Source organism: Kryptolebias marmoratus, linkage group LG18, assembly GCF_001649575.2.
Source record: "Kryptolebias marmoratus isolate JLee-2015 linkage group LG18, ASM164957v2, whole genome shotgun sequence".
Lineage (NCBI taxonomy): Eukaryota > Metazoa > Chordata > Actinopteri > Cyprinodontiformes > Rivulidae > Kryptolebias > Kryptolebias marmoratus.
This window is the reverse complement of record NC_051447.1, coordinates 563,273-579,542: the sequence shown is the minus strand read 5'-3', so window position 1 is coordinate 579,542 and position 16,270 is coordinate 563,273. Positions and strand designations below refer to the sequence as shown.

The 16,270-nt window shown below is 37.5% G+C and overlaps 1 protein-coding gene across 2 annotated transcripts in view; it reads left to right on the top strand.

The window, feature by feature from the left end:
• The window catches only part of nlgn1 (neuroligin 1), a 591,335-nt gene that overhangs the window by 177,784 nt on the left and 397,281 nt on the right, over positions 1-16,270 (top strand). For both annotated transcript variants that reach the window (XM_025009446.2, XM_017431531.3), the window contains one exon: positions 8,584-8,736. In XM_025009446.2, the coding sequence (XP_024865214.1) occupies positions 8,584-8,736 (153 nt within the window). The remainder of the gene's footprint in view (positions 1-8,583; positions 8,737-16,270) is intronic.

Sequence of the window (16,270 nt, the reverse complement as noted above, 5' to 3'; positions counted from 1 at the left end):
CCTGCTACACTATCTTCACTATCTTCACTGTCAAGTTAAAAAAAAAAAAACAGCAACTTATTAAAACATTGTTGGATTTTAACAAATATATATATATATATATATATATAACGACATATATATATATATACATATACATATATATATATATAACGACATAACCAAGTGGCTGGCATAGTGTACAGAAATATCTGTGCAGAATATGGACTGGAAGCCCCGAGATCAAAGTGGGGAACACCCCCAAAGGTAGTGGAGAATGACCGAGCTAAGATCCTGTGGGACTTCCAGATCCAGACAGACAAAATGGTAATGGCGAACCAACCGGACATTGTGGTGGTGGATAAACAACAGAGGAAAGCAGTTGTGGTGGATGTAGCAATACCGAGTGATTGCAACATCAGGAAAAAGGAGCACGAGAAACTGGAGAAATACCAGGGCCTCAGAGAGGAACTGGAAAAGGCCTGGAAGGTAAAGACCACAGTGGTGCCTGTGGTCATCGGGGCCCTAGGGGCAGTCACCCCCAAACTGGAGCAGTGGCTACAACAGATCCCAGGAACAACATCAGACATCTCAGTCCAGAAATGTGCAGTTCTAGGCACAGCCAAGATACTGCGCAGAACCCTCAAGCTCCCAGGCCTCTGGTAGAGGACCCGAGCTCAGAGGATGAAACAAGACCACCCGCGGAGGGTGAGAAGGGAATTTTTTTATATATATATATATACATATTAGTGTAAAAGCAGTTGTGGTGCTAATTAAAGTCTTATGCCCCTTTTACACGGGCTCTAAAGGTCCCGGCTCCACTCTACTCCGCTTGCTTTGCGCGTGTTTCCATCTGCATTTTTTCTACGCCGGCCCTGCTTTTTTGGTCCCTTCCTCAGAGTAGGGCCAGCGAGGCCGGCCCTGCTTTCGTGGGTGACACAAGCTTAACTCCGGTTCACTCAATGGTCGTGGTTGTGACCAGATGCAAGCATAAAGAGCAAAGGTAGGAATATAAACAACAGCGTTAGCTTACCCTGCAACGTTTATGCCGTCTGTCCCCCAGCTGAAGGCGCTGTAAAGCCTGAAATCTCCGGCGGATAACAGCTGTCCTACTCCGCGCAACAATCGCGGCATCCAGAGCATTTCTTCCACTGCGCCTCTCTTCCTGAAGTCTCAGGAGAATCCACATAAGTTTAAAAAACAGCAACAACACAGGGCCAATGTTGTCCATAGCGCTTCCGTTGTTTACACAACTTGCGCCAAGTTTTCCCCACTGCTGGGCCCCGCCCCCAGCAACACAAGGAGGCATTTCTCTGCTACCGACCAAACTGGCCGGTGTGAATGCGATGCATTCTTTATAGAGCCGAGCAGAGTAGAGTGGAGTAGAGCGGGACTTCTGAATTAGAGGGGCATTAGAGTAGTGTCTCACTGGGCTGCAGCTGTTGGTAACACAAAATTGCAAGAAACTTTCCAATGCAGTGTCACTGAATTTTACAGGCATTTTCCCAAAACACCTTTCTAGGACCGAAAGGCCTTCTGGCAGTTTCGAGATGATTTCCTAATAAATTGAGGCAGCATGGGAAGTTGAAGACAGCCCACTGTTGTCACACCTTTGTCCCACCAAGTGAGATGGTAACAGAACCATAACAGTCAACATGTAAAAACTTAAGCTGGCTTTGCAGTTCAAGGATGTGATGTAGTGATGACATACAATCAGTGTGACCATCCAACCATGGCCTTTAAAAACCTGACAATAATAAACACATTTATTATAAAGAAACTTCTTGATGATGCACAGCATCTTTGCAAATAGTTAAAATGTTAACTGCAAAGAGGATAGCTAAACTGAGCTAATTTGTTTTCGAAAAAGATATGTGGGACACAGCCTTAACACATTTAATATATAGGTCTCCATGTTAATGCAGCTGAGTTCTGCACCTCTTTAGGTTCTGTGAAGCTTGCTTCATTTTTGAAAGCTCACATCTATGTGGGACATCACTGGCTCGATTAGTAATTTATGAATGGTGAGAGGCAAAAGACAAACTGGTCTTTATGGCCATTTTACAGAACTGTTTTGTGAAAGTGCCTTAAATGTTTACAACCAAGTGACCAAGCGGTGTGCAACTGCATTTTGCACAGCCAGCTTTTTAAAATAATGGCTTATTTTCACGTGCACGGCTTGTAAACTGTATTCTAAAAATGGTGCACATTATTTTCTTGCCTACCTCTGCCCAATCTGTACTTGGACTGCTTTGTACCTACCTTGTAATTCGCCACTACGCTTGTGTTTCATTTACTGGAGTACACTTTAGAAATGAAGATAGGTAAATTTAAAATGTGTTTTTTTTTCATTAGAATTTATCATTGGTATCATTTTTAGACCTAGACATTTGAGGTTGTAGTCTTGGATGTTTTTCTGTTATAAGAAAAACATACTCTTGTGCTCTTGAGGCAGGTTTGACACACCAGCAACAAAATTGAGCTGATTTTGGGACACCTATGATGACTCTGTGACTATTTTGAGAAAAAAAAAATGTTGCACAGTTGTTTTGAACATGTTAAAATCCCAAGCAACAATTGGGAACCCCTGCGAGTTAAGTAAATAAATTCAGAAACCCTTGGAACATTTGGAAGACTTCCTTGTGAAGGCTGTTTGGAGACTAGTCTGGAACAGTTACAACCCTGTGAAATACTACTTTTTAGTATTTGCCAGATATGTTTTCTTTTCTCCTGTTTTTCACATTCCAAAGATGCAGTTTAGTTCAATGTGCTCTGTCAGCAGCACATTCCCATGATGATAACATATTGTTTTGCCCACAACTGCGACAACCAGAGCATATTTTTTTGTATTGTTTTAGGATGCTGCTACAAGCTTACGCCATGCCAGCTCAACATTACCATGGGTATCACTCCTGCTATAGGTTATTTTCATGATTTTGTGACATTCTGCAGAATTGTCTTTGAAAAACAAAACAATTTATAACTTCCTAACCAAATTAGAAAAACAAAGACACCTCCATTATCAACCTGACAATCCAATGTCACTCGGCTGCTACAGCAACAAGAGAAACTTCTTTTGGAACTTTTAATATTGACCAAAAACTGAGTGAACGCGTTGTGACAACAGAATAACACTTTGGCTTAGTGTGCAAAATACACATGTGCCAGGCACAAACTCTCCCCAGTTCAAATACTCTGAAATGGATGCTGCTCATTTAAAATGAGAAGAAACCACAATCCTGGTAATATCAAATGTTATTTTGGTGGCATAATCACTGACTTGGATAAATCTGTATTTGTATATTTCTTGTTTAATAACAATATGGGATATCTAGAAAAAAGTCCAAGGCTGAAGGCCCAAAAGCCTGGGTCTAACCCAAAGGGGGTTTCTATACAGAACTTTTGCCCCATCCATTCTTCTTCCTTCCTTGTCGAGCAGACCTAACCATGAACATCATAATGGGTGCTTCTTGCTTTGTGTTCAAAAGTCTAATAAACAGAAGATGGAGAGCATGGATTAACTGTAGTAACAGTGTGGTGGGAGGTTTGCAGTAACTGACTTGGAGTGCTACCAGAACTGTGCGGTGTGATGGGGTCATAGCCTAGGGAGGAGGTCAGTCTTATCAGTCCTGCTTCAAAGTCCTTAACAATCCAGCCACACCAGTGTCTGCAGCCCATACGTCATGGATACATTGCCAATGCTGTCACCAGGACACTGATACACTGACACCACAATCCTAAACCAGCAAGACCTCACTTCAAGTTTTGTGAATGCCCAAAACCATTGAGGACATATCACTTTCTCTCGTCATTCTTAATACTTCCTTGAAGACCTTGCCAAGACTCTGTAAAGACCATCAGTGCTTTGTTAGGGTTTTTTAATTAATTAATTAATTTTATATAACATAGTAGGGTTGTTATTCACTGTGAATGGGGCTTTATAAAAATGATATAATCCAAGTCTATAAAAATTCTTAGCTTTTTACATCCTAATAATCCTGTTCTGATATAGAAATGAAGCTGTTCAAAGAAGCTGAACTTGAGACTGTAGTATCATTATATGATGATATGCTAAAAAGAGAAAAAAAAGACAACAACAAAAGAAAAAGAAAAAAATCTGAATTTAATCAAATCCACGCTGTTTGTTATCATTATCTTTTATTAATAACATTTTAATTACAAATTTATAATTATCAACATTAAGTAATGGACACTAAAATCAATGATGATGTAGATAATAATAGAGTAATTAAAAAGCACAATACATATTGTTATCACCATCATGATCATCTGCAGCATTGTGATGTTAAGATTTAAAATCACTATCTATAAGAAGCTACAGTACATCAGTGCCTAAAAGCACCATTCACTACCGTAGCTGTCACCATCTTCCACATGGTAACCATTACCATCACTATGGATGTTGACATCATCATAAGTGTCAATGTCTTGTTTACAGCTATCTTCACTGTCAACATGGTTATGACTAAATTTGTTCATATAATAGCTACATTTATGTTTTTCATCACCAGTAAAGCAGCCATTATCATGCTCATGACTGTCACTCATCGCCTTCATTTACAAGACTACAGGATTTCATTACTGGGAATGTTCATCATTGTTGCCTTCATAATACAGTAACACTTCAACATCACTCTTCACGCTATCATTCATGTTATTTATTTCCATTGCCATACAATTACTTGTAACAATTGTTATAACCCACCACCCAAAGTAAAGGTATGATTATGTTTCTGCCCATGTCTGTGTTTGCTTGTCTGTCTCATTAGAAAAATATCTCATAGACCACTGGATGGATTTTATTGAAACTCTCTAAAAATATTAATTGGATGTACATCTACGACTGAATAATTTTTGGAGTCAGTTGTGGTGGCCATCTTGAACTGGACTAAGTAACCTTATCAAACATAAATATGACTATAACACAGCTAATTTTATTGATATTGAACTAAAATTTGATGTTGTACTAACAGACCTTGGAGTTCACGTTGAGGAAGGCTCTCTAACTGATTGCACAAGATCTGTTTTTACAACTTTCCCATTAACTATTAAAGTCAACTCTGTCTTTTAGCAAAGAATCTCATTATCCACTGGAAAGATTTTAATCAAACTTTCAAAAAACAACCATTGGGTGTACTTTTACTTCTTTAACTTTTGGAGCCAAACCAATTTTAGATAGCGACCACAGCGACCACAGTTTCTTAGCAAACACAGAAATGACTACAACTCTGTCAATTTTACAGAGACTGAGCTAAAATGTGGTGTGTTAGTAGCTTAGTATCATTCCCAACACAGAATCTGAGCACAAGAACCCACAATATTACATGCAAATGCACAATTTGTTTACAAAGTGTGATCAAAATTACTAACTCCAGCCCTTCTCATCATAAGAAGATATTAGTTTAAACCTCTAGCATATAAGGCCACAGGTGATATTCATTCTTTCAAGGAATGCTAGACCTTTAATTCATTTAGTTATATTTTTTGGTTTTGGCTAGCCTGCACATGTGCAGTTTTTTTTTTCTTTTACTGCAAGGCACAGGCACACATTTTTTCTTCAGCCCTGACCTTTTATGCAGTTTCTGGAAACCTTTCGATGGAGATATACGATGTGAAGAGACATAATGGTCTTTGCTGGCAATACAGGGAGCAAAAGAAAAACAGGAATAATTTGAAAATGATAAAATTGAAAATTGAAGAAAATTATTAAAAAGAACAATAAAGTAATTATGTAGCTGGTTCTGTTTTGATAGAATAACAAGAAGGGAAGAAAGAGGCTGCAGTTTATTCATGTACCACATTTTATTTTCCTGACAGATTTTCTTATTCCTGTAATTTGTTTGGTTTGGGGTATTTCATACTCTTCTCAACATAAAACAGTCTGAGGTTTTCCACAACAAAACATTATCTCAAAGTATAACTTTAAAAAAAGGATCCCAAAAAATCTAACCATCTTTAAAGGAATCCTTTGTTGACTATAAATAAATGGGCCACATGAATTTAATCTGAAAGCAGCAAAATCACATTCACAGTAGAGTTATGAAACAACTGAAGTGCTTTCTTGCTTAGTTCTACAGCCTTAAACAGAAATAAAGTTGCTGCCCTTTTTAGTCCTCCCGCAAGTGAACACCCTTTTTTTCTAAGGTAACACTTTTTTTTTTTTGGTTGGTTAATTTTCAATTCCCCTTGGACTCACTGATCTCCTACTGGCCCCGAGTACCTTACTGATAAAACATCAGTGGGATAAACGATGTGTGCTGTTACATGTACCGATAGAGATACTTAGGAAGGAAGATTAAAAGCATCATTTCTGGGCAACGAGAGATGAAAGTGAAAGCTTGTTTTGAACATAGGTTTTCAGAATGTTGTTAGATCTTGTCATCCTTTTTTCTCTCAACCCAGCTCAAATCGGAGCAATGTCAAGGGCTGAAGCCTTTTAATGCAGACTGTTTTTCTTTGGTCACATGGAACACGTTTTAAAGGTCCCATACTCGCAATATTTTATGTATTTCTAAACTTAGGTGTAAAACACAGGCTGTGAAAACTAGGGATGTCACGATCAGGAATTTTTTGTCCCCAAAACCAGTCAGAGTCATGTAAAAATAAGGATTGGCCAATACAAAGTCTCAATCTGAAAGATTTAGAAGTGTGTTTATTGGAATTTTTGACCTTTCTTCCTGAAGCACATTTGTGATTTCAGACACTGATGTTGGGCGAGAAGGCCTGGTTTCGCAGTCTCCACTCTAATTTGTCTCAAAGGTGTTCTATCAGGTTGAGGTTAGGACTCTGTGTAGGCCAGTCACATTCTTCAACATCAATGTCTTTATGGACCTTCTTTGTGCACTGGTGCAAAGTCATGTTGGAACAGGAAGTGACTATCCCCAAACTGTTCCCACAAAGTCGGGAGCATAAAATTGCCCAAATTGTCTTAGTACACTGAATCATTAGGAGTTCCTTTCACTGGAACTAAGAGGCCATGCCCAACTCCTGAAAAACAACCCCACAACATAATCCCCATCCCCCTGGAGCCAAACTTTATGCTTGGCACAGTAGAGTCAGACATGTACCTTTCTCCTGGAAATCGTCAAACCAAGACTTGTCCATTCAGTTAAGCTTTCTATGTACGGTTCTTGAGCTAATCTGAGGGCCACATGAAGTTTGGAGATCTGTAGCTATTGACTCTGAAAATGTTGGCAACCTCTGTGAACTATGTGCCTCAGCATCTGCTGAGCATGTTCTGTGATTTTACATAGCCTACCACTTCATGGCCTAGTTGCTGTCATTCCAAATCACTTCCACTTTGTTGTAATACCACTAACAGTTGACTATGGAATATTTAGTAGCAAGGAAATTTCATGACTGGATTTATTGAACACGTGGTGTCCTATCACATTACCATGCTGGAATTCACTGAGTTCCTGAGAGTGACCCATTCTTTCACAAATGTTTGTAGAAGCAGTCTGCATGCCTAGTGATTGGAACACCTATATTCAGTGATTTGGATGGGTGAGTGGAAACTCTTGGAAATATAGCGTATGCGTTAACTTAAAAAAAGAATAAAATAAGGCAAAAAAAATTACCTTCAAAGCTCAAGAAGTTTAAAACCTTGATGTTATTTAGTAAAATTAACATTGCTTTAAAAGAGAAAATAAAGATACAAGCTGATGTGTTGTAAATTTTACTTAATTTACCTAGTATACTACCACTCAGAAAAAAAACAAATGACTGATTGTTGAATATGCTTAGCTTCTTACATCTATTAGCCATTGAACACTTTCTGAAAGTGAGAATAATCATTAGAAACTTACTTGAAGATAAAGCCACTGAAACAACATATAAGATGGGGACAAAAAATTAAATATATATTTTTACTTCTCACATATTTTATCCTACAATTGTTTTATTGCACCATCATGGAAATAATTTGGCACTAATCACAATTACCACTCTTTCCTTCACATTACAAAGTGAGAATTGTTTAAACAGAAAAATGCCATTATCAGTTTCAAATTATTTTTAATTCCCTCTGTTGCCAGCATGTTTGTACATGTTTTATATTTCCAGAATTAAGGCAAACACTTTTCTACAGCTATACTGTGAATTTTTTTTACAAGGTTGCATCTAATTGAAGCAAGCCTCTTTCATAAATATGCCAAACATAATATGCCATTTTCAATTAGATTTTTCCTTGGATTAATTGCCCATGTTCTGCCTCAACTTGGTGTGACAGTTTAGATTGCTACTGCTGCATGTTGACAGGCTGGTGTAAAATCAAAACTCGTCACATTGCCTATCCTGTTTCATTAACACCTACGGTACCTGGAATTTGAACTAGGTGGGTAAATAAAACTATTTTCCAGGCACCACAAAAATGTGAGTAAATGAACTATTTGTTGCCCGAAACTAAAAGGGTCTTCATGTTAAAAAGCCAGTGAGCCAGAATTGCTTTGGAAAAATAAATAAATGAAATTAATAAAGGTGGCCAAAGCCTCCTTAAGTATTAAAATTTCATGACTTGGCTGTCACCTCCAGTCTGTCATCTAATCAGTCCATCTGCCTGTTTCACCTCCTCTTCTTCCCCAGACATCAGAGAGAGTGGAAGCCCCAAGCCAGTGATGGTTTTTATCCATGGAGGATCCTACATGGAAGGAACTGGGAATATGTTTGACGGCAGCATCCTGGCTAGCTACGGGAATGTGATTGTCATAACAGTCAACTACCGCCTGGGGGTTCTAGGTAAGGATCTTTCCATATCATATGAGATATTCTTGCTGCTGTTTTCTGTGATTCTATCAGTTAAGCAAGAAAGCTAAGTTGGAAATCAAAATGTATTTCTTTCTTTTCACCATCAGTCTTGTTGTCAGTATTTCCAATATGAGCAGATATTTGCTTTTGGAACTGAAATCTGATCTCCTCACTTGGATTAAGTGGTCTTTTCACTAGTCTGGCTCAGTCTAGAATCTGCAGATGATGTTGGCACTCTTTATCAGTTTCATCACATTTCCAAAGTCTGTGTTGTGGTTTTCTTTAAGAGAATATTTTTGTTGATGGTGGTGGTTTTCTCTGTTGAGGTATTTAATTAGACAGGTCAAAACCACAGCACACAGTTAAAAATCCTTCTGGCAGTGCACACTTATGTTTTTCAAAAGGATGTAGGCATATTGCAATTAAGCCCATTTTATTGTAAGAAATCTCTCAAAAGAATTCATCAAATGTACAGTGTGATCTATTTTCAGTGCTTTATCACACACACAGACAAGAACATGAAGATGTTGATGCTGAGGCTGTTGTAATGCATATTATGTTCATTTTATCTTTAGGTAAAATTTGTGTTTTGATGGATTTGTTTTATTTCTTTTGTGATTTTGGACCTTGTGTTTGCTTCCAGTTTTACGGTTTAGTAGTTTGTTTTCTGGCTGTTAGTTTGTTTGACCCTCTGCTTCTCCTTTTTACACCTGAGAGCTGAACTACAAAGTATGATTAACAACTTAGCTGACTTTGTTGAGCTGAAAGTCAGACTTTTCAATATCACGAAGTGGGTTTTCTTTGAGCCTAGTTAGATCACCATGGTAACAAAGGCTAAAGTTATCACTGACTCCAGAGCAGTTGATGAGGTTTAATTTCATCTTAAATTGTCTGTAAGAAGCTCCATCTGTCACTTTTTTTTTCTTAATCATGTTTCATATAAAAAACTCAGACTGAAGACTGAAGCAACTTCTATATGCTGTCAAAGTTCTGCCTGATGCAACATTTTTAAATAAAACTTAGTCAGTTGGTGCACTGCATTTAAATGTGATGTCATTTTATTCTCCAAATTTCAACTCATAAAATATGTTGTTGTAGACATTTTTTCTTTATTCTTTCGGTTTATAAAATATTTATCATATTAAATCCATAGCCAAATGACATCTGAAGATACAATTTTCCTGTGACCCTGAAAATGACTAAGATTACAGAAAATAGATAGATGAACATTAACTGTAGGCTTTTTGATCTTAAAGAAATTGACCAGAACTTACCTAATATTTTTTAAATCAGCTCACATTATTCCCAGCAAATAAATGTGAAAAATGTAAAACTTAAATATGAAACTTAGAAATTTGAATGCCCTCAAGTTATATAGCCTACTTTGTGCCCTTAAGAATCTACAGTTAGTCCACACACACAAAAATTGGGTATCGGACAAAAAAATTGCATCAAGATCATAAATTACATTGACTGATGTAAAGTGGGTTGCATATGTTTTCAGATTTTGTCCAGATTTGCTGAGAAATCCATTAAACAATCAGTGGTGGGCCGTCAGGGCCAGCAAGGCCTTCTCTGCTGGCCTAACATAACCAAGAATTATGATCATAATTATCATAAAGGTTAATTTAATTTTTAATTTACTTTCCCTAGATATCTAAAAGTATTAATATTCTCTCCATGTCATATTATGCTCCTTCCAGTGCTGTTGTTTTTAGGTTAGAGTTTTTATCCAATATTTTATGTTGCCAGGCTGTATGAAATCTGCCCGGGCCTTTTAGAATCAACAATGCGGGCGTCTGTGCACTGTAAGTGAACGGACAAATACAGTTGATAGACGAACTTTTCAAGAGAAACTAGATCTTGTTTGAGGAGGACGACCCCCGAGCTAACTAACCTGTCCCAGAATGGATTTTGTGATGAAATAAGTGTTTTGGGGGACACAGCTGTTTTAGTGAGTGCAAACATTTTATTTATTTTATTCTATTTTATTTAATTTTGACAGTAGCATACCAGATATGTTTTAATTGCTGATGCGGGTTTATTGATTTTTAAAATGCGCCGGATAATAGCTCATTTTGTACACAACTGAGGTGATGCAATGCCAAGTAGTGCTTAAGTGTGTTTCTAACTACTCTCCAGTCCTGGTGTTATAAATGCTGGCATAATGAAAGGTATTTATTGACTAAGTTGGACATCACTGAAGGCCTAAGTGTGAAATGCACCACCCGCCACTGTAAACAATTAATATTAGATTTAACTCATTTGTACCTTTGGGTTTTGGAGAATAATTAATTAATACAATAGTTATTTAATTTGTTCAGTGAAGTGGTTTGCACATTAGAGACTAAGTCAAAGATAAACCTCTGATGCATGGAGGTAAAAGTTTTTGCTTTTTATGTCTTGACCTCAAAGCAGCAGGTGTTAAATCACTGATTTACAGCTAACAGTTCACCTTTTTCTGCAACATCCCTCTCTTGTTTTGTTTGTGGCAACAGTCTTTTTATGTCAAAATTTCAGTATTTTTCACTTAAGAATAATTTATTTTAAGCAGAAGAAGGGTTAAATGATGCATGAAATGCCCCCTTCCATGTAAATGTTCACAAAGACTAAAGAAAAATATTTAGATAGCTGTTATATTTGAGTGGATTGTAGATCTTGTCAAGCCAGGCTCCAGATCAGATCTTATTGGGCTGCAACAGTTGAAGATTAGTTAGCAACTACAAAATTGAAAGATAAGTGAATTTACAGTTGCAGTCTAATTGAAGTCTGAGAGTTTGCAACCCAACAACCAGCAACCAGCCGTTTTTTGGACAGCTATTTTTTTCCAACAGTCACCCCACCCCTCATTTATTTGTATGTTCTACCTGTGAGGGATTTTTGTTTAATTTTTAATTTAAGAATTTCTTTTTTACAGTTGATAATTGTTCAGTTAGTTTAGTTAATTGTTTTTTTTAAACACCATCAGTTCCCACAACCTGCTTGCCTGTGTACATGAATTTGGGTATTTCATTGTAATCCTTCATTCAAAAATAAATTATTTTTTAAAATCTATTTTTACTTAATCCAATGGTGTCTTTTCAAACTTGCTTTGACTGAAATAATCTGTATTTGAGAAGTGTTTTTTTTGCTTGGACTGTTACATTCAATGATTGGGACTTGGTTAACACTTTTGTGCTCTCCATCTTTTTTGCTTACTTTCAGCACTTTAGCAATACCATGTTTTTCAGTCTCTTATATTCTCATCACTATCTATGTCTCCTGGATTCTCTGTCTTATCTTTTATCAGCCTAACTTCTAATTCATTTTCTCCTGCGTTAGAATGTCACTGCCATACCCATAAGGCAGGTATATATTGCACAGATGATGGAAACAAAAGTTAAAGTGACTCTATACTGTTCCTGCACTAAATTAGATTATGCTGTTTGTTTGGATGGAAGAAAATGATCTCATTTCTATGTTGTTTGATTTTGGAGATTTCTGATTAAACCATACCAGAATAGGGATACACAGCAATATCCACCTTTCATTCAAATAAAATACAATCTCTGGGTGTATGTTCATTTCTCCATTATTTTTATGAATTCAAATAATAAGCATGGACGCTTGTGGCTGATTCTCTGAGAACTGCGTAAATGGAACATGAGTCAAATATTAACTATCTGCAGGAAGTCTGCATCATCTATTTGCTTTAAATCATTCAGACTCTGATAGCTCCCATATGACAGTTATTCACAAAAACACCACATCCTGAGTATCAGAGAAAATGCTGCTGTTTCCCTTTATAGAGTCTGATAAAACACTGGTGTTAAATTTACTGACGGGCAGAAATCAATTCATAAAAAAATCTAATCTTCAGGATATTTTCAGCTGTAGTTGGCTGAGCAGCTGTATTCACAAGAGTCACCCAATAAAAAGATGGAAAAACTCCACAGTTAAACTAAAGCTCTGCCAAAAATCACAAAAGTGAAAATTAAACAAAGTATTCTATCCTTTAAAGTAACCATTTTCTAAATTTGTTTGATTCCCAGTTATTGAATTTGGATTTCCAGATCAAGCATTTTTCTTCTAAATACTGGTTAAAGTATTTTAAAAATAAATACTGGTCAAGTCTCAATCAGATACTGAGAGTATTTTGCATCATCTTCCTTCATTGTTACCCGCCAACAATATGAGCCTAACTGTATGTCAGTGTAATGCTTTTAATTAGGCTTCAAATTGTGCTGTTTTATGAATATGTGCTAGCTCACTGTGCTGCTTGCTTCATCAGTACTAACACTGTAAACAGGTAATGATTACTTGTGCACCAGCAACAGAAAAAGTTCCACATGAGAAAAATACTTTACTTGCATGAAAAAGCATGAAAATGATGAAAAATGGAGATACAAGGATTTTGCCCAGCAGTGACTATGTCTGGCCTAAATATTAAATGAGTTCTCTTTTGTTTAAGTTTGTATCAGTACATGCCATTGTTAAGTTAGGATCTCAGTGGGCTTGCAACTGTTTAAACTCAAACTGGAATCAATATTGTGAGAAAACACTTTGTTTTTTGTTGCAGTCTTACTGAATTTAGAGTGTTCTCAACCAAACAGCCAGCACACTATGTGACCACAGTTTGTGCAACCAATTTTGGAAAATCATAGCATAATTCATGTGCATGACCTGCAAAACTGTATCCTATGCCTTGAATATTATTTCATTGGTCAACAGAAGCTCCCCCCCCCCCTCTGTTGCCTGTGAACATTCATGGACTTTCCTGCAAACACGCACACACACACACACACACACACATGCACACATGCACACACCAATGCATTACACTGCTTTCTACCGTCTGGAAAACACACACACACTTTCTCATACTCATACTTGCCTTCTTTTTTTTTTTCCTTCTGTTGTTCCTTATTTAGATTATCTATACATTTTAGAAATTCTTACGTTGGCTGTTTAGCGGGCCTTGGTAATGTTAGTACCTTAGTTTAGTTATGTTTAGACCTTAGTTAGTAATTGTTATGTCGGCCGTATAGAGGGTCTGGTACCATTTATAAAGCTCAGTATCATTAGTTTAGCATTCTCATGTTTTAGATTATTTATCCAAACTGTACACTTAGTTTAGTTTATCTTGTTTAGCTTTTGTGTTTCATTGTGTTTCATTGCGTTTCATTGTGTTTAATTACTGCATTATCATGTTCTGTAACTTTGTCTGTAATTTTGTTCTTGTGTTGTAAAGCACTTTGAGTCGCCTTGTGCGGAAAAGTGCTATATAAATAAATGTACCTACCTACCTACCTCCACCCACGTCATGCCAGCCTTGGCCCGCTTTGCACCCACCTTGGCAGCCACCCCCACATTTATGATTTAATCTACTGGAGTACACTTTAGAAATGAAGGTAGGCATATTTGGACCATTTTTTAAAAACAATTATTTATCATCAGTATGATATTTTAACCCTTGACATATTTTCTGTCAGAGGAGAGCTCTTGTGCAAGTGTCAAAATCCAGCTCCAGCACATGAGATGGGTTGGGGAAGGTCACGACTGCATGACTATTTTGAGAGAAAATTTGTCACACAAATATTATTTCAAATTCAAGCAACAAGACTTCCTCTGTGTCTCACACAAGAAAATTGTTAACACCTGCAAATGTTTGAAGACATTTTAGAGACTTCTTTGTGAGTTTGCAGCCCATTGAGATACTAGATAATGGGCACTTTTCAATGTCAGAACCTAACCTAACCTGCATTTCAATCTGGGGAGACTCAAACAGAAAAAATACAGCAGTTAAAAAGTTTTATTTGATTGAAGTTCTTTGGTGCTTGAACCTCGGCAGAAGACGTTTGCGCTGAGGATCGCAGAGCTCCGATGAACAGCTCGAGGCAAGAATCCAGGGCAGTCCCCCNTAGGGGTGGAGTGGAGACCAGACAGAAGGGAAACCCGGCAGAGCATGGAGGAGCCTGGAGGACAAGGGTGGAGATGGGGAGGGAGCAGGTGAAAGCACAGCTGGGAAGCGGGTGGATCCGTTAATGATGAGCCTTTGAAAATGGTTTCTGAGTGATTACTGGCTGAGGCGGAGTGAGGACCTGGCGGTGGTTGGCTGAGGCGGCGACATGGCAATTGGATGATGCGGGTAGGCTGGAGAGAGTCTCCCAGTCTGAATTTTCACCTAGGCTTCATATCTAAAGTGTGTGAGGAAGCTAGAGTCTACAGAGAAATCCCTCATATGTATGAGGAGAACATAGAAACACCAGACTAAAAAAAGCCTGAGCCAAGATTTGAACCTGCAATATTTTAACTGTGAGGTGGCAGGTAACCAGTGGCACAGGGGAATATCTGCTTTTAGCTTGGTTACCTTTTAATTACCTTTGAGCTTTATGATTTAGGAACCAAGGTATCCGCTGTTTCATTAAGTTGTGTATTTGCCCTCACATTTCCAGGTATCATAACACCTGTTTGCCTTTGTAGGCTGCTCTCCTGACAGAACTCCTCATTCTTGCACAAGTGATTTTTCTTCTTGCCTTAGTGGATCTGTGTGCAAGAGTGAGCACTTAGCAGAAACCATTAATGGCTTTAAATATGTAGAGCTGCTGACACAACGCTGTATTTATTGGTAAAGAGCCTTGGCGACATTGGATTTAGCCATGGGGCATATATATATAGTATTCTGAGTTCAGTGTGGGTGTGGAAGCTTGTGCATTTAGTTTCTCTTGTGTGCAGATCAGGTGTAAATGAAACACACGCTATATCACTTTAAAAGTGCCAATAAAAAGTGAGAAGTATTTACTGTCCCTGCTGTTTTACTTCTTTTTGGTTTATAATTAGCTGGAGGGTTGGTTATTTTACATAATTGTCAGAAGGCAGGTAGGCAGAGGCGAACCCAGAGCACAGACTCATGTTTTAAAATAAAACAAATTTATTAAAGTAAAATATAACAAAAACAAAGAGCTGGCGTGGCAGCAAAAAACGAACTAAAACAAAATCCAAAAATGGCAAGGCAAAACGAGGCGAGGCAAAGCAAGGCAAGGAAACACTAAACATGACAAAACGAAAGGAACGAAATAACCCAGTGGAGAATGGAGAGACAGAGACCGGTTTTAAAGACTGAGGGAGAGATAAAGATGGGTTGCAGCTGTGGACATGACAAGGAGCAGGTGTGGTGGGTGTGGCAGGCGTGACCGGAAAGTTACTGGGGAGGTGAATAATGACAAGACATGAAGAACACAGAAACTCAAAAAACAACCAAACCAAAACGAGATCAACAAGAAACCCCAAACAAAGAACAAAACACCAACATTCATGACAATAATATTTAGTTTAAGACATGTACAGGTGCTGGTCATAAAATTAGAATATCATGAAAAAGTAGATTGATTTCAGGAATTCCATTTAAAAAGTGAAACTTGTATATTATATTCATACATTACATACAAACTCATATATTTCAAATGTTTATTTCGTTTAATTTTGATGATTACAAATGACAACAAATGAAAATCTCAAATTCATCATATCAGAAAATTAGAATATT